The 19,867-nt window shown below is 48.3% G+C and overlaps 1 protein-coding gene across 6 annotated transcripts in view; it reads right to left on the minus strand.

Moving 5' to 3' along the window:
• LOC138526332 (interleukin-1 receptor type 1-like) overlaps nt 1-19,867 on the minus strand; it is a 309,422-nt gene that overhangs the window by 15,218 nt on the left and 274,337 nt on the right. For 5 of the 6 annotated variants that reach the window (XM_069636943.1, XM_069636945.1, XM_069636941.1 and 2 more), the window contains one exon: nt 2,204-2,347. The exons of the other annotated variant lie outside the window; for it this stretch is intronic. In XM_069636943.1, the coding sequence (XP_069493044.1) occupies nt 2,204-2,347 (144 nt within the window). The remainder of the gene's footprint in view (nt 1-2,203; nt 2,348-19,867) is intronic. 6 annotated transcript variants of the gene reach the window in all.

The raw sequence follows: 19,867 nt of genomic DNA on the forward strand, positions 1-19,867 counted from the left end.
CGTGGCTATTACAAAGAACATGGTTTGCGTCAGTGTTATTAGTCATCTTTAAGATTAGTGGAGTGTCATTTGCATAGTTCTAACAGGTCTGTGTTGTACATGTTGAAATGAAGTGGCGAGACTTGATCCTTGTGGTATACTGCAATACCTGGTTTTCGAGGTGATCAGGGTAGATGAACAAGTTACTTACCCCTGGTAACATTCTTTCGACTGCATGCGCCTCCCACGTATTCCTTATAGGTTTGATATTTCCAATATCCAGTTTTGCTGCTTTGGAAAACATTTTCAGCAGGGGGCGTGGTGCATCGATGCCCGTTGACTCAATGTCCCACGGAGGCCTCCGTCTCGATGTCGACCTCACTGAAGGTATATGTAGCATGTGCAGTGCCCGTTGGCTTCAGTCACATTTTTACAAGTGAAGGATTTATCTTGTGCCCGACGGTTAATCCTGAGAGCACAGAATAACCGCAAGGGAAATTTTACTGCTGGGTAGGTTGGAAGGGGCAATAAGGAATACATGGGAGGAACATCCAGTCAAAAGAAGGTTAGCAGGGGTAAGTAACTTGTTCTACGAATGGAATGTGTACTCCCACGTATTCCTTATGTTCCAGCTTTGCTGAATCGGAAAAACATGGCGAAGGATTTGGAGTACATGAGGATTTGCAGCTGTGTAGATTCAGCATTGAGCTCCGAAATCTTCAGTCCTCGTGCAGTATTAACAAGGGCGTCAGTTCAAACCCAATGAGAGATAATGCACACATAGTTCGAGCATTCAGGAAATACGCAAGGGCATAGTCTACATTTGCTTGGACCTGGTTCCCAAGCGGCGAGGGGCTCCATAAATAATCCAGCTGTTAAGTATGAACACTAGGATGTAAAAATGATGGCCAGACAGGGTAAAGCTGAACAATTAATCAGTCCCCTATCTGCCGCAATGCGGACAGTAGATTGGGCTGGTGGTTTTAACTTTTCAGTATGAATCATGACACTTGGCGTAATCAGCGCACCCCAGGTAGTCTGCACCTTTTTCAATATAAAATGCCCACTCGTTTTACTACAATGGTTTCAAATGTTGCTGTGGCTCTTTTCAACGCATAGCATTTTAACCATGGTATTTTCGCTGTCACCATATTCAACAATGTTTTCTTTTGGTTTAAATTGGGGTTCCCCCCCCCCCAAAGCACATCTAGCCCACCCCAACACCTCACCCTGCCACCCACCACCACAAATCCCGTAGCCCAACTACACAGCACATGTAAAAAAAAAAAAAAAAAAAAAAAAAGAAAAGAAAAAAAAAGAAAATTGCCAAAAACTGCCTCTACAAAAGCACCACAGTTCAAATAGCCACAGTGAAAGCAGCTGCGGAAAAAAAACACGGTTAATAGACTACAACAAATTGCATTTTGTGAATTTTGCTAATGTCTGCATTTGAGTGAAATTTGTGTATGATGTAGATAAGGAAGCAGGACTCTAGTGTTTTGTCTGTGTATATGTATGTATATATATATATATATATATATATATATATATATATATATATATATATATATATATATATATATATATATATATATATACACACACACCATGGAGGGAACAAAACAAAAAAAAATTAGGCTGTTTACTCAGTTGGAAAAAGATTCGGGAAAACATTTAAAATACACACCTAAATGAAAGTAGCTATTCACCTCGAGAATGTTTTGAGAATCAGTAGAGGATGTGTAAAATGGGATTTTAAAGGGTAAACTTTTAAAATATATTTATTTTTAAGATTACTAAAATGACTTGTTCACGAAGGTATGGCACCATGCCAAACACTGTACGCAAGAAACATTGTAAATTGCTGGATAGGAGTATATTGAGCTCACTGAACGGACAAACCCACGACCCCCAATGCGTCATAACCCTGGTAGCATTCTGTGGTTTAGGAAAGACCTAAGCACCATGTTGAATACATGGGATTTGATCTCTAGTCACTATCCTACCTGATCTTATTTTTATGTGCATTTAGAACCCAAAAAGTCCCATCTGATCGGAAGGCTAGAGCACTCAAACTGCAGCACATCACAAAATAAACAATGCCAAATATACTAAAATTAAGAATAGACCTAAGAATCAAAAGCTCAACACCAGATTTGGGGAATCCTTAATTTGTAATGAATCTAAATATTCCCCAAACAGAACAAATATTTAAAAAACCTACCTTTCTTACTCATTAACGGAAGAATTGAACTTCGGTAGCAAAGCACGATGTCAACCTTGAGCAGTTTGTAGGTAATTAAAGCGATAATTATGAAAAAGGCCAACGTAAAGAAGCATCCAATCAAAGGCCCAACCAAGTTCGGAGCTGATGAACAAGGAAAAAGCAAAAGTCTTCATTAGATCAACTTATTTTACAAGAGAAACAGCTAGATAAGAATACAAATAAAAGAGCGAAACAGAAATTTGGATGAAACATTAACACGTTGCTAGACAAACTGCTTGCAACAAAAGGCCAATGATATTTAGCACCTCAAAGAAGTTTGGAGATCTATACAAAACTTCAAAACAATGTCCGACACCTTGGGATGATCAACTTTGAAAAACATTGTTTGAATGGTTTAAGGTGTATTGCATAACTGACAACAGAAGTACTCATGAAGAATACGCAAATGTTAATTTTCAAGATGCTCTTTGAAAAATGTGTTAGCTGGGTATAGTCTTGCTCCAAAGAAATTCTGCAAACAACGCAACTTAGCCAACTGAGAACTAAAAGTGCCTTTATCCTTAAAATGTGAATATCTACAATCTGATGCATATAAACATACATTTATTTAAAAAAATGGATGCACAAACAATAAATGCGTAGAATCTTGGTCTACAAATGTGAGGCCCAAACATGGGATAACAGGTGTGCATAATGGAGCTGTACCACAGTGCACTTTGGTTTTTGCATCTAAACACTATGCTTTAACAGCTAAAAATGGCAGGTGTACAGCTTGGGAAGATGTCATACCTACCAGGAGCATAACGTGCAGTCCTGTGTCCTACTTTGGGTCATGACCAAAGCTAACCCACTGAAATTACAACAGCGGATTAAACCATCAAATTACAACAGTGAATGCTGCAGTTTCACCCACCATGAAGCTCCCTACTATAAAGGTTTAAGTTAATTACCTGTAATTATTGTTGGCCAGCACGGATCTGGCATGGATTCTCATGCTCATGCATATTTGTCCTCAGGCTGGGAATTCTTGGTAAAAGAAAAAACAGTTTCACTTTAAAACTATTTCTCCTCTAAACCAATCACTGTCCTATGGGTCATACTGCCCCCAACCAATGACAGTCCTCTCCCTTAGCTCCACCCTTGGTGGCCATCTTCAGATTTGGTAAGCATGTTAAGTGGCAGTATGAACCAAAAAGAGCCAGAGGGGAAGGAGGGAGTGTTCACATGTGAATCCATGCCACACCCATGCTGGAGAATAACATTTATAGGTAAGTAACTTAAATCTTCTCCAGCATGGGGTCTAGCATGGACTCACATGATTATGAATGATTACTCAGCAGTACATATACACAACCAAGGGAGGTGGCAAAGCTCAACAGAAGCAATACAGACTCATCTCAAATTAACAGGTTGCGTAGCACCGGTTGGCTGACTCGGGTCGCCTCCCAGGAATCCCCGTCAAAGCAGTAGAACCTTGTGAAGGTGTGTGCGGATCGCCAAGTAGAAGCACTGCAGATGCCTTTGAAGTGCAGGTACACACGAGAGAGAAATGCTGTTGCTGCGAAGGCTCTGGTGCAATGGGCTCTCGGACAGTCTGGAAGAGGTCTGTTAGCCAGCCGATGACAGTGCATGATGCAGCCGGAGAGCCACTTGGAGATGGAAGCCTTCGACAAGGTCTTTCTGTGATTCACAGGACAAAATGGATTAACCGCCGAGAAGGCTTCCTGAAAGCTCTTTGTGCGTGCCACAATACTTCAAGGCACGAGCAACGTCCAGCGAATGAAAGGCCCTTTCCAAGGGCTACGACGGATTAGTGAAGAAGATAGACAACAACTAAGGGTAGTTGAAGTAGAATGCAGATGGCACCTGCGATAAAGGTGGGTAGTGTCTGCAGTACCACCCTTGAAGCATGTAAGGATAGGTATGGCTGTTTGCATGACAGTGCCTGGATCTCTCCAACCTGCATATCTGAGGTGATCGACACAAGGAATGCGGTCTTCCATGATAGGAACTTAAGGGGCATGATGCATATGCTAAAAAGGCACCCCCATAAGTCTAGTCAAAACCAAATCAGGTTCCCAAGCCGGGGCAGGAGCCTTCACTGGCGGAAACGTTCTGAAGAGCCCTTTCAGGAACTCTTGATGAGTGTGTGTGCGACCACAGAGGGCTTACCCAGTGCCCTGGTGTAATGGGATATAGCAGCCAGGTGCACCTTGATAGAGGCATGAGCCAGTCCAGCCGTGACCAAGGAAAGCATGCATGGTAGGAGCTGCAGTGCTGTGACGAGCAGAGGGTAATCCTCTGAGCCCAGCACCATACTGAGAAACGCTTCCGCTTATGACCGTAGCAAGTCAATGTTGGAGGGCCTGGCCTGGCGTGGCTTTGGCGAGAATGTCCTTGCACTCCGCAGGAAAAGAATAAGTCCAAACTCTAGGGCTGCAGGAGCGAAGCCCCAACGTTCAGTGATGCTATGTCGTGGTGTAGAATCGCTCCTCCCTCTCTGGACAGAAGGTCAGGAAGTCATGGCAACTTGATGGACGGAGTCGCCGAAGGACTTTCCAGGTCTTGATACCAGATTTGCCACAGCCATGCTGGAGCGACGAGTATCATCCTGCAGTGACACCGAGTGCGCTGATCACTCGGAGTGGGAATGGAGGAAAAGCGTATAGGAACAGTCCCTCCGACGGGAACAAGAACATATCCCCCATGCTCCGTGGCTGTGGTAATCTGCTGGCGAATCTCTGACACTTTGGATTTGCTGCCCTTCGAGGTTGACACCATTCATGGAATAAGAGATCCACCTGGTCCTGGTGAAGCTCCCACGCGTGGAAAGAAGGTAGTTCCCTGCTGAGCGAGTCTGCAATGGGTTCTTGGTGCCCGCCAGGTGAAAGGGGATGAGAAACACATCTTGACAAATGGCCCAGGAAATCCTGGGCCTCACTGGAGGGAGCAAGCAGGAGAGCACGTCGCACCCTGCTTCCTGATGTAGAATATGGTGGTCCTGTTGTCCATGAAGATCTTACCACCTTGCCCCTCAATGGCAGCAAAGACTCAAGGGCCTAGAAGACTGCTATAGCTCCAGGACATTGATATGAAGTGTCTTTTCTTCTGGCAGCCTTTGTCCTGTGGCGTGCAAATGCCCCATTTGACGCCCCAACCCTCCAGGGAAGCATCCGTGGTAAGGAGGGTCTTGGAATGGAGCCCCTTGCTTAAGATTAGAGTGTATGCTCCACCACTGTATTGCTCGTCAGAAGTCCTCATTGAGAGGTATCTTGTCCATCCATGAACCCAAAACCTGTAACCATCTTGCATCCAGAAACTCATGGAGAGGATTGTCTGTAGAAAGGGAGACAAAGCTGATACAGGAAGAAATCATGCCCAACAGTGAATTGATGGCTTGCACCATAGCCAACTGCACTGATGACAGGTGCTGTATCGTCCCAAGGATGGTAAGCATCCTCCCCTCCAAGGGCATGGCTAGGAAGCCACCTTGTTGAGTGCCCCCAGAAACAGAGCCTTCTTGCAATGGCTCCAAGCAGGACTTCGGATAATTTATGGAGAATCCAAGATTCGTCAGCAGATGACTGTCCTTGCCGTGTGCTGGCTCGCCAGAGCATGGGAGCGGGATCGAATCAGCCAATAGTTCAGGTAAGGGTAAACATGAATGCCCTTGAGGCAAATATGTGCCACCACCATTTTGACGCGGTCGCTGTAGGGAAGGGCCTTGAACTGATAGTGCTGTCCCTAGACCATGAACCACAGGAACATGCAGTGCTTCTGAGGAATGTGGAAGAAGTCTGCCTCCAGTTGGCCGAGCATGTGCTGCAACATAATCCTGAACTGAGACTTCTGGTATGTGTTGAGGCACCCTAGGTCCAGGATCAGACTCCACCCTCCAGTCTGCTTTCAGAGCAGAAAGTACCTAGAGTACAACCCAGAGGTGCTGGGGGATGGGTTCTATCACCCCTTTTTGTAACATGGCTTCGACCTGCTGCAGCAGCTGCCCTGCGTTGTCGTGACACTACAGGGGGATCTGGGGACACATGCACTGGAACTCCAAGGTGTGCCCCTGTCCGCGATCATCCAGCACTCATCTGTCAGAGGTGATGGTACACACCTGGTTCAGGACTGCTTAGGTGCCGGGGTCCTGACTTGCAGGCACCACCAGGCACCGTTCCCTGCTGCTGTATGCCTGTGAGCAGCCTCTTTACGCCTCCTGTGCTGTGGAATGGGAAGGCTGCAGATAAGGGGTGGTCTAGCCCTTGAAGGACCTGCCAGGTTTTCCCCCAGAGGAACTACAGAACGAAGACGGAAGTTGCTGCAGCGTATCCAACAAACATGCTGTCGCTTTATCAGTCTTGATGAGTTGAAGAAACTCGTCGACGGCCTGGCCAAACAGGTTCTCCTCGTCGAATGTCATGTCGAATACCTTAGATTGAATGTCTGGCCTGAAGTTGGTGACTTTCAGCCATCCCTGCCAACAAAGAGACACTCAGTTTTCCATCTGATGGAATCCGCTGTCAGTGATGTCCACCACCACTATTATAGCGTAGTCCAAAGCCACCTCCCTCCTCCTGGAACAGCATAAGAGCTTCTGCCTTCTTGTTAAGTAGGAAGTCAAGAATCGGGCCCAGCTTATACCAAAGCTGTGTGACAAAACTGCCAGTGCATTAGGAGCTTTAATGGTGCTGAGATAGAGAGAAGACAGACAGATAGATATAGATTTGCAGAGTGTTTCCTGGTAGTGGATGAGACCACAGTCCGGTGAAGGCTGGGACCTCAGTCGGTCCCACTTGGGCTGGAGTTCTAAAACACTGCTAGGCCTTCCTCCCAGAGATTGTCCAGCAAAGGAACAGAGATGATGGTCCTCCTCCTGGACTCGCGCTGAAAGGAACCCTTCCTTTTTTGGCTCCTCCGGCACTAGTTTAAAGGTTGGAGGCCCTGAACATTATTAAATTGAAGGAGCCAACCTCAGACAGAGGCCCTGTGCAGGTCATCCACACCTGCTGGCTCTCTGTCCACTGGCACAAAGCCATCGGCCTCGACTGTGTCCTTTGCTGTATCCGTGCCCGTGTGTGGCAGGATCCACCGTTGGGGTCAAGTCCCGAGGTGGAGGCAATGGCGACGTTGGCTTGCGCCAAGGACCAGCAGGGTCCTTTGACTTGTGTTTGTGCGGTCTTGAAGGAATTTCAAACGGAGCAGGGCCCGGTATAGGAGGCAGCTTCTGCTGACTGTTACCAGCATGTGCAGAGTGGTCAGAATGTGCAATGAAACGTCCCTGGGTTGAGGTGTAGCAGGAATGGGAGGTGGAGTTTCCAGGCTGGTATGCCTCTCATAGAACTTTAGATGTATGGGTTCAACCCGAGGTGAGCCACCTAACAAGGGTCCCACCCTCAGAGCTATTAGAATGTGTCCCGGCACACTTGGCTCAGCTCTCAGTTCCGTACCCCTACTAGGGGCAATCGGGGGCCCTTCTCCTTCCCGACTCTTCTGGGGGGCAGGAGGGAAGAGGCTTCTTTCCCCTTTCTGGGGGGCTTTGCTGTAACTGTGGAAGTAACTTTCCAATGTGCCGGCCAGGACACTTGTAGAGTAGCTGCTGCTGTGACTGGCTACCACCTTCGGGTTCTGCCCTCCCTTCAAAGTAGTAGGAGTTGTCGATGGGGCCATCGATGTGGCAACAGCAGTAGTCTTCGAGGTGGCCGTTGATGATCTGTTGTCTTGGCTGGTTGAGGTGGCAATGGAGGTAGAGAAGGGCACACCTTGAATTTTTCCTACAACGCCTTATTCGTCAATGGTACGCAGAGTTTAAAAGGGGTCAAGGACTTTCTCTTCAAGTGCATGACCCTTGCTGGTAGGCTCACCGTGGATGTGGTTGGCGATTGAGACCTCGTCCTTCCTGAGCCGGGACCCGCAACAGCGGCAAACCCAGGGGGATCTGTGGCCCTGCCTTCTTTTGGAACCCTGCAAACTGGGTGTCCCCAATGGACCCCAACCTCTTATCTGAGGGAGTTTGATCGTGGCACCAGCTGTCCCTGGGGGGAAGCCAGATCATGCCCAGAGGCCTTACCTGATTTTAACTATGCTGCCAGTCTGCAGTAGCAGCCCTTCCTGGTCCTTTTCAAAAACCCACAGCACACCTCGCATCCCTCCTCATCATGGTCATGGATGTAGGCAGTAAAGACATTTGTGGTGTCGATCCTCCACAAAGACGTTTTAGTCCACCGACAACAGGTCCTCGCTGCCGGTAATTGACCTTTGGCCGAATGATTTATCCGAAATATTAAGGGAAAAGCTCAGAGAACTCTAAGAGTACTCCCAACACTGAAGCGTGTGGTAAAAATGTGAAGATGGCCACCAGGGGTGGAGCTTAGGTAGAGGACCATCATTGGACAGTGATTGGTTTAGAGGACAAATACAGTTTTATAGTGAAAGTTAAACTTTTTAATCCCTTTACCGAGGATTCCCAGCCTGACGGGGAATATTCATGAGCATGTGAATCCATGCCAGACCCCATGCTGGAGAAAAGAGACCTAATGTGATGCTGTGGTCGTTAGAGCCCCTCAACTCCCAGCACTGTGGGGACCCATGCTGTACCTTGGGTACTTCTTGGGCCTCACACATCCATCAACCCACCTTGACTGAACACGGTTCTGGTGAGAGGATCAGAGGTGGAAGATGTTTTGTAACATTCATCAAAAATACTATTTGCTGTATGCAAAGGACTATGATACATGACATTTTCATAATTTCCATCACATTAATGTGTGAGAGTGCATTTTGTCTTTTATGGTTCTCGACAAGTCATCAAAAAGGACTGACTGTATTGAACTTTGATACTCCAACCCCACACTTCTGAATCAAAATGTTATGTACCCGAGTCTCAAAAGTGTTATTTTGCAGATGTAAATTGCAGCCTGTGCAAACTAACCCCGATTCACTAAGGCATGAAATAGGCCACTATGACCAGTCAAGACAGTGTTCCCAGGAATTAAAGGGAGGGAGAGGAGTGTAGCTCCATACAATTTCCATTTGCAAAACAGGTGTCTCTTGATGGGGAAATGCAAAGCATCAGCCCACTTACAACCAGACTGTCATAAAAAAGCTTACTCAGTAGCAACATGCCCCTGTTCCGACTTGGCTTAATGGTCAAACCTGCAAGCACAGGTTCTCAAACCAAGTTGTTTTTCAAAGTATATAATCTCATCAAAATCTGAAACCCTTTCATCAAAAAAAAAAAAAAAAAACACAAACAAACAAACAAACAAATAAATAGACAGTGAAAACATTTTTGGGACTTCTACATATGTATTTACTATACAGGACTGACTCATGGCTCTTGATTTGTTGAGATCACGTGCAATTGTGTTTGGGCCTGAAGTGCAATTAGTGCAAGCCTGTGGTCAAAGTGGGTGCAAGCTGTTGAGCATGGTGCTCTGATTTTTGTACGTTTTAGTTTTCCTATACTGTTATTTTAAAAACAAACTTTCGGAATGATTTCTTTTTAAAATAAAAGGTGTAGGAAGAAGTTGAAACTTGCCCTTCACTGCATTGAAGATTCCCTTAACAGCAGGTGTTTGTTCGGGGGCTTTGTGCCTGGGATGGGGCATGGCAGTGGGGTTTTAGGGAGCGGGGGCAGGCCAGTACTGAACATAGTTCTATTAATTTATGTACACTTTGAGCACTGGTGCAAACGTAGTCTGAAAATACACATTCAGTGGGAGATTCAAACCGATCTAAAATGAAGATTAGATAACACAGACAAACAAGACCAACGGAGAGCCTAACTCAGACCGCAAGAAAGCCAGCATGAAGACACGCCAGAGCCAGTGAGAGAAAGGTACAGGAAGAGACTGGCAGCCATACTGTGACATTCACAGGGAGAAAAACAGACTTCTAGAAGAGGGGGAAAGAAAAAGAATGCAGGAGCGTACAGAATCATAAATTAAAGGAACCTCTACCTATATGCATTTCTTGAGAGGGTCAGGGTAAAGGCGTTCACAGCCAGGCGTTTTGGGAAATTAGGCTAGCGATTCAGAAAGATAAAGTACTCAGCAGGGGTGTTGCCCTAATCTTCTGGGTTGGTTATTCCATAAGCATGAATCTTTTGTGCAGAGCCATACTAGTCTTCACTGCTTCATCAAAGTCCCTTTTTTGAGGTTGATGCTGAAAAACAAAAATGGGGCCAGAAGTCAAAGACTTCGATAGTGTGCAGTCATTAAAATACTTCGCTTGAAGAGTATATTCTTTAGTATTATTCTTAAACATTCTGAAGGTATTTAGGATTGTTCTCAAATGTCTTCCGGACTCCCTTCACTCCCCTTTACTAGCTGTGGATTATTACAACCAGCTGCCATGTCGTCTTAAGTCCTCAGACTTGGAAGCAAAAAAGGCAGGAGCATTCTACCAGTCTTCGTACCCAAATGTTGACTTTTTTGTTTTGCCCAAGAAAACATGTGAGGTCTTGCAGCGGGGGCATACACACGTGTGCTCATATGAGCTATCTAATAAAAAAAAAAAAAAAATAAAAAATAAAAAAATGTAGTTTGATATATCCAGTAGGTAAGGGCAGAAACCCACACTCTAGACACACACACCTGTTTTTATAGGTGCCAATGATTGCTAGGGTGCGTAGCTGGTATGCAAAATATTACAAAGAATGAGGTAGTGAATTTCTTTGCGGTCAGCAAACTACAAATCATGATTTAGCAATGACAGTTCTCACTGATGACGGTACATTGGGGGACCAAATATACACAGTGGTGTTTGAATTACTGTCCATTTGTATACTGTGTGTTATGTGCGCATGTTTGTATTTACCAGGTTATTTTGGTGAGAAATGTATACGAAGACACTAGTAAGTGTTTCTGAGAGCTTTTGGGTACACACTTAAGTATGTTTCTATTTAATTTTAAATAACTTGTATGCTAGGACTATTGTTTGAAGACGAGTAGGTTAATCAATCGATGCATGATGGTATGGATCTCATTTTGTTGGGATAATGTTTATGTTTTAAGGATATACTTATTTTTGGATTTGTTTTGAGAGCTTTTATTTGGAAGAGTGAGTCAAGGTTCCAACACTTGTTTATATTTTAGGTTTAGTGTTAACTGGTGGGCTGAAGCTAAACCTTGCCATTCCCAACACCAGACTAATTTGTAATGGTAGTAGGTACCCTTAACCTTTCTGAAAAATAAAATGCTTAGTTGCATTTTTATATTTCTTAAAGAGTATTGTTAAAAAAAAAAAACAATGTTGTTGATCAGCAACCTTTAACAATTTAATTACACACAAATATATAAGAAAATCATTTCCAATATAAGACAAAAATGAATTACACATTTCATTACAAAGGTCCCCTAAAATGCAAAAAAATTCTCAAATCAATACTAAAGCAAACATTCTAAAATAATGCAAGAGAAATAGCTAAAATGGTAATCCTTATCCAATTTCAAATTGATAATTCATCTCACCACAATTCAATAGTCCTTAAAAAAAACAACTAATACTGCCATCAGGTCAGAGGGGACGCCGACCACCAAGGCACCTTTTCAAGAAATAGTTTTTGATCAACATCCCAAGAGCAAAAGGTGTCAAAAATATTTGTCGGGAGAATTGAAAAGAAGGGCACTCTACCACTAGATGTTTGTCTCCACCTCATTCTCAGCAGCACAAGGTCTACATGGAGTATCATTTATTCCAACTTTCTTAAACCTAGAAAGAATTCCGTTTGCAAGATTTAGGTTCCAACAAAACCTCAATTTTCTAGCCAGACGACTTGGATTAATAGATAGAAAAGCTGTTAAAATAACAGTTTCGTGTGCTCAGTCACCAAATGTCAAAGATGGGTAGCCATGCATTTTTCCAAAGGTGTTAATCCAATCCCATGATCCTAATTGTTTCTTCGCACAATCCTGTCTAATTTCAACTCCTCCTGATTGGACCCAAACTCTTATAAAATACTCACATACTTTGTCAAGCGCAAAAAGTGCATTAGATGAAAACCCCTGTCATTAAAAGCATTCATCGCCTTCAAGACATCCCCATACAGAGTATCTTCTTCAGCAATTAAAACTTTATGATATAAATTCAAGAAGTTCCAAATCCCCCTTGATCTGAGAGTTTGGATACTCGATTCATACCAAAATGCAATCCTTGGTAATTTGGAGCATTCAACATCTTCCTCTAGATTAAAGCCTCAAGTCCTGGCAACAAATTCAAAATGGACTAATCCTAAATTTCTATGCCGCGAGTAATTTCGGGATAATTTTGCCTCGGTAAAACATTAAGGCCGGTATAATTGAAAATGTACTAGATTTCCTGTCCACCTTTTTAATCTGATTTACCAAACACCTGGATTTCTGCAGAAGATACTCCCTTATGGGAGCCTCGGTAGGCTTTGCAGATACATGAAAACCTAAATAGATAAGAGTCAACAGTCTCCAAATACAACTACAACAGGAGACCAATCTGCCATTTCTTTTCCTCGTAAATCTTATCACCATTGTCTTACGTGAATTAATCAGACTGTTACTGTGCATTTATCCCAAAAGCATAAATACATTTTTGGACAACAGGCAGGTTCAGATCGAACAGTAAAAAGTTGTCCTCGTAGGAGAGCCTTTAGATCCTTATTCAACTTGGGCGAAGCGAATACACTTCTCCAGTGACTCTCCCACATCCGACACGTATAAATGAAAAAGAGAGGGAGCAGATATGCATCCCTGTCTAACTACGGAGAATGTTGGAATTGTTCTCGTTGATTCACCATTATAGCTCAAACTGACCCTTATATTTGCGTTCTCATGCAAGAAGACTATAAATCCTAAACCGCAGGGATATTCCAACTGGACAGCTTCCTCCATAGAAGATTTCTATTAACCATGTGAAAGGCTGCAGTTAGATCTATATTTGCCACATATGTGGCCTAAACTGTCCCACTAAGGCGAGATTTGGACATATCAGATAAGGAGATCATTCAGATTAGTGCTGTAATTTTTACCCAAAAAAGCATCTGGAGGGCCTTCCCCTGGGACCTTTCTCAGCCAAACAAAACTGTCATATACTCAACTACCACAAAAGTGCTTCCATCAACCAATTTTCTTGGATAAAGATAATAGAATATGGTCATAGAATTTTCCCCAAAATAGGATTTGTAAAAAAAGTGGTAATTACCACAGCTATTCCAGCATAAGAAAAATGTACAATATTCATTACCTGTTCCTCACTTATCAATGCTCATTAATGGCCCAGATGTACGACACGATTAAGTTATGCAGATAGATTTTTGTTCAATGTGGTGTAAGGAATATTTGTCATCATTTTGCGGTGCACTTTATTTTCGCTTCGTCCCTCCAGAACTAGTGTGCATGTACTGCAACCTAACTGCATTTTTGGCGTGGCTGATCTTGTGGATTTCGTGGACTGCTTTTAATTTGTGAATGTTTTGTGACCTAATCGAGCAGATCATTGCAAGACTTTCACTTCGCTGTAGTCTAACGTTTTGTCCCTCTGACCCTACAGCACATGTACATCAGCCCATCATGTGCGTTTTGCAGAATATTTTTACATTTCATAGTTTATTTTGTTTTTATTTTTAGTGACAGACTGCCTTTCTCTGTACGACTGAACAGATGGGTTTGTTCTGAGCTATGGATATTGTGTATTTTGCAGAATATTTTCCATCCTACAGAATGCTTTTCATTTATTTCTATCACTTTAACTCTACTGATCATATTCAGCGGCCTTGGCACATGTCCATGTGTCAAATCATCTTGCAGTATACATTTCTGATTTCATTTTGTCCCTCTAACCATACCACATATGACTGAATAGGGGGAGGCAGACATGCGTGTGTGCAAGCCGGTGTTTGTGCATTTTGCGGCAGAATATTTTTCATACAGACTGGGTGCGTCCCTCCAAGACTACTGGGTATGTATTGAAAAATAGATTTAGTTTTCACCTTAAAAAGTGGATCTTTTGTTTTTGGCAGATCCAATTGCAAACTTTTCGGAAGCATGTACTGCCTTCGGCATGTGTCAGAAATCTCAAAAATACAGGCAATTTTGGAAGTGTGGTAGAAAGTGCATGTTTCCACCTCCATGGAAAAGCCTATGCTGATGAAATAAAACATAGCAATTATGAAAACATTAATGTAACTCAATTTTGGAAGGAGTGTTCTGATGTAGTCAGTGAAGTTGCATGCCACATTGGTGAACTTTCATGGAAGAGAACAAAGGTTAGAGGATTTTTTGTTTGCATTTTTCCCCATGTAAACTTAAACATAACCTTAACTATAGCATTCCATACAAAAATGTATCAGAATCTAGTTTGTTTAAACAGAAGATGTACATAATAGTTCAAATTGAATTAAGAAAACGTCACAACAAAATAATTTTAACAGTTTTATTAAAGTGGCAACCAGTTTGGTTTGACCCTACATTTCAGGCAGTTGGACTAAGGGGGTAATTCATAGAATTCGGCGCACAAGTGGCGCACGCGGCTGGCGCACAGTGTGCGCGTGCGGTAGGCTGCGCCAGCTGCGTGCGCCGAAACACATTCAGGCGCACAGCGTATTCATGGATTCCAACATCCACAACCAGCCGTGGCGCAGAGTGGCGCAGCGACCCTGCAGCAGCGTCAGTTACGCCCCCAAGAACGCCCCTTGCGCAGGAAAAAGCCATCAAAATCCCCAATCCAGCGCAAAGGGCAGCAGCAAACGCAGTGCGGGGAGCGTGTATTTCAGGGGTGTGCGGGTGTCCCCACACGCGATAGGCCTGGGTACGTGTATTACAGGGGTGCGCGAGAAAATCTACACGCGATTGGCCTGGGTACGTGGATTTCAGGGGTGCGCGAGAAATTCTACACGCGATTAGCCTGGGTACGTGTATTACAGGGGTGCGCGAGAAAATCTACACGCGATTGGCCTGGGTACGTGGATTTCAGGGGTGCGCGAGAAAATCTACACGCGATTGGCCTGGGTACATGGATTTCAGGGGTGCGCGAGAAATTCTACACGCGATTAGCCTGGGTACGTGTATTACAGGGGTGCGCGAGAAAATCTACACGCGATTGGCCTGGGTACGTGGATTTCAGGGGTGCGCGAGAAAATCTACACGCGATTGGCCTGGGTACGTGGATTTCAGGGGTGCGCGAGAAATTCTACACGCGATTAGCCTGGGTACGTGTATTACAGGGGTGCGCGAGAAAATCTACACGCGATTGGCCTGGGTACGTGGATTTCAGGGGTGCGCGAGAAATTCTACACGCGATTGGCCTGGGTACGTGTATTACAGGGGTGCGCGAGAAATTCTACACGCGATTGGCCTGGGTACGTGGATTTCAGGGGTGCGCGAGAAATTCTACACGCGATTGGCCTGGGTACGTGGATTTCAGGGGTGCGCGAGAAATCCTACACGCGATTGGCCTGGGTACGTGGATTTCAGGGGTGCGCGAGAAATTCTACACGCGATTAGCCTGGGTACGTGTATTACAGGGGTGCGCGAGAAAATCTACACGCGATTGGCCTGGGTACGTGGATTTCAGGGGTGCGCGAGAAATTCTACACGCGATTAGCCTGGGTACGTGTATTACAGGGGTGCGCGAGAAATTCTACACGCGATTGGCCTGGGTACGTGGATTTCAGGGGTGCGCGAGAAAATCTACACGCGATTGGGCTGGGTACGGGGATTTCAGGGGTGCGCGAGAAAATCTACACGCGATTGGCCTGGGTACGTGGATTTCAGGGGTGCGCGAGAAAATCTACACGCGATTGGGCTGGGTACGTGGATTTCAGGGGTGTGCGAGAAATTCTACACGCGATTGGCCTGGGTACGTGGATTTCAGGGGTGCGCGAGAAATCCTACACGCGATTGGGCCTGTGCGAGTGGGGCAGTGTATTACGTAGGTGTGCGGGAAGTTGAAGAGGTGAATTGCCAGTGTGGGTCCTCCCAGGTCTCCCCTCTACCCCCTCCACGACCTCTGCAGGCAGCCCACACCACAGGGGACTACCCTGCACCCCTGGTCATGTCCCGCAGGCAGCCCATCCACCATGGGCATGCCCCCCAGCCAAGCCACATGTCCCCTTGCACCCCCACCCCCCAGCAGGCCCCCACTCATGTCCCCCTGCACCCCCACCCCCCAGCAGTGCAGGGGCAGCCTCCACCAGGCCCCCACCCATGTCTCCCACCACCCCCAGTCACCAGCCACCAGGGGCAGCCTCCACCAGGCCCCCACCCATGTCCGACTCATGTCTCCCAGCACCCCCACCCCCCAGCCACCAGGGCCAGCCTCCACCAGGCCCCCACACATCTCACAGCACCACCACCCCCCAGCCACCAGGGGCAGCCTCCACCAGGCCCCCACCCATGTCTGACTCATGTCTCCCACCACCCCCACCCCCCCAGCCACCAGGGGCACCCTCCACCAGGCCCCCACCCATGTCTCCCAGCACACCCACCCCCCAGCCACCAGGGGCAGCCTCCACCAGGCCCCCACCCATGTCCGACTCATGTCTCCCAGCACCCCCACCCCCCCAGCCACCAGGGGCAGCCTCCACCAGGCCCCCACCCATGTCTCCCAGCACCCCCACCCCCCAGCCACCAGGGGCAGCCTCCACCAGGCCCCCACCCATGTCTCCCAGCACACCCACCCCCCAGCCACCAGGGGCAGCCTCCACCAGGCCCCCACCCATGTCCGACTCATGTCTCCCAGCACCCCCACCCCCCCAGCCACCAGGGGCAGCCTCCACCAGGCCCCCACCCATGTCTCCCAGCACCCCCACCCCCCAGCCACCAGGGGCAGCCTCCACCAGGCCCCCACCCATGTCTCCCAGCACCACCACCCCCCAGGGGCATCCTCCACCAGGCCCCCACCCATGTCTCCCAGCACCCCCACCCCCCAGCCACCAGGGGCAGCCTCCACCAGGCCCCCACCCATGTCTCCCAGCACCACCACCCCCCAGCCACCAGGGGCATCCTCCACCAGGCCCCCACCCATGTCTCCCAGCACCACCACCCCCCAGCCACCAGGGGCAGCCTCCACCAGGCCCCCACACATGTCTCCCACCACCCCCACCCCCCAGCCACCAGGGGCAGCCTCCACCAGGCCCCCACACATATGTCCCCCTGCACCCCCACCCCCTAGCATCCAGGGGCACCCTCCACCTGGCACCCACACATGTCTCCCACCACCCCCACCCCCCAGCCACCAGGGGCAGCCTCCACCAGGCCCCCACCCATGTCCAGGAACAGAGACTTCCATGCTGTCATGTGTGCAATCTGCACAGGGCTCCCCATGTCACATTCAAACACATGCAACAACCATGCGGTTCACACATTACAGGTCGCACATGCATTACCATGATGTCCCTGCACACATACATGCGTACATGGCCTATGTCACACATACAGGCAGGTATCAGACAACCAGCACACTGCAACATGCCCTGTCTCACACAGCAATGCTTGGCCACTTACCGCTCAACTCCAGACGGGTCTCCCTCTCAAGGACCTGGGCGTGGAGCGCTGGGTGTATGCGTTCCAGGACCCTCAACTGGATGGAACTCATGCGGCCCCGGCCCCCCTCCACAAGGCGCCGGGCCTTCATGAGGGTCCTTGACCTCAAGTCCTCCCAGCGCTTCTTGACCTTCTGGATGGTGCGGGTTGCCACCCCCTCCGCGTCCTCTCCCGTCCTTCCCTCTTGGCGCGGGACGATCCGAAGAGGGCATCATACTGCCCCAGGACTTGCTCCACCAGGACACCAACTTCGGTGGCAGTGAAGCTGGTGCCCCTCTGCCCCTCTGGCCGGGGGTTGCAACTGGTGTCAGATGTGGATGTGCTCCACATGGCAACCCCAGGGGCAGGACTGGGTGACCAACTGGGTCCTGGGGCTGGGCTGTGGAGCGATGTCATTTGAGTCGGGACTCTTCTGTACCAGCAGGGGTGGACACAGCAACTGGACCCCTGCAGATGGCTGATGTGCAGGCACCAAATGGCAGGGCACGGTGGCAGCAGGCAGGCAGGCAGCAGCAGCAGATGGCATGTGGGAGGCTGCTTGGGGCACTGGGGGCCAGTGAAGTGTCCTTCTGGGCAGGAGCGTGGTCTTCCGTGCGTTTTCGCGTGGCCAGCTTCATACGGAGTGATTAGGCACGTGAAAAATCTGCACGCTGCGTGTAATGCGCGTAAGCGCGCGTGAAAAACTGCACGTCCGCGTGTAATAGGAGGAAAGGGCCCATGCATAAGCGTGCGCGCGTGAAAAACTGCACGTCCGCGTGTAATGCGCGTAATCAAACGTGAAAAAGTGCACGTCCGCATGTGACTTGACGCGCGCGTGCGTTTTCCCTCAGCACGGGTTAAAGGTGAGCGGGCCCAGCAGTTCGCTGTACGTGCCTTTCGTGGAGACCGACGTGTGTTGCTGCTTCCAGTTGTTTCGCGCGCCATCTACTTCACAGCTCTCAAGGACGTATCTCTTCTTTTGGCGGGGGTATTGGCTACGCGTGTTTTTCTGCATCGCGCTAGTCAGACGGTGAGTCGCAAACGCTCCTTTTCCCACTGCGGGTGCCCCTGTGTATCGCACCCATTTTCGATGTCATCGTAGCCTGCGTGTCCCACGCGTACGCGTTATACGTGTTACTGGGTGCCACCGCGTACTGCGGGAGGTTTAATCCACGCACGTAGGCTGCAGGGTTGCGTGCACGGTTTTACTGCAGTTTTGGGGTGCCTGAGCGTTGCGTGACCCGTCAACACATCACCGGGGTCACATACAGCCTTGCAGGTGCAGGGGGGCTGTTAACATCTTGCTTCCCACCCCCTTCACCCCAATTGCCCAGGTCAATTGTGCTGTACACCTCCCATTGGCACCACTCCATCTGTGCCAGCACTATAACATCTGTGCCATGGTAGGGAGGCTACCAAAGGTGAGGGGCGCCTCAGCTGGGCGTCCTCCTCGTGGCGGGCGTGGTCGGGGACGTGGCCGTGGTGACCAGGGAGTAGGGGGACTCCAGGGTGTCCAGGGCAGCCACAGAGGGGGAAGAGGCAGGGGTGCGCCACTTGAGCACAATGTTGTGCCATGTGTCGGTGCAGCCATGCCACCACCCCCTGTGGTTCAGGGGGATGCAGCTCCTGCATCTGGCACTGGCACCCGTATGACCCGGCAGTCCGTTCCATCGACTGCCACGGGCCCAAGGGTAGCGGTAGCTGCAGGTGCAGTTGTGGACACCGCCACCCAGGCTCAGGGTCTGCCAGCGCAGGCTGGTAGATCTCCAACAGGCCAGGGGGGAAACCATTGGGGCAGGCCGGGCTGCTCAGACCAAGACACGTGTCCCTGGGGCAGTCATGTCATCTGCTGCCCCGAACAGCCGGGTGTTGGCAAGTGCAGGGGCAGATGCACCCAACAGCACCCCGGTTGTGAGTCTGCCAACCAGGACCGTTGCGGTCAATGACCCTGCCACAGCTGATGTTGCTGCGCAGGGTCCATTAGTGGGCACCCAGCTGCCACTGACACAAGTCAGGCCTTTGGTCATCCCTCCACCTGCCACTCCCTCGGCTCAATCCACCCAACCCACTGGCCATACTGGTCAGGGCGGCATTAGCCAGCCAGGGTCTGCGCCACAGTCCAAGAGGAGGAAGGTTGCATCTGCAGCACAGGCTGGGACCCCACACACAG

Source organism: Ambystoma mexicanum, chromosome 7p (genome assembly GCF_040938575.1).
Source record: "Ambystoma mexicanum isolate Mex_15411 chromosome 7p, UKY_AmexF1_1, whole genome shotgun sequence".
In the NCBI taxonomy this organism is placed as follows: Eukaryota; Metazoa; Chordata; class Amphibia; order Caudata; family Ambystomatidae; genus Ambystoma; species Ambystoma mexicanum.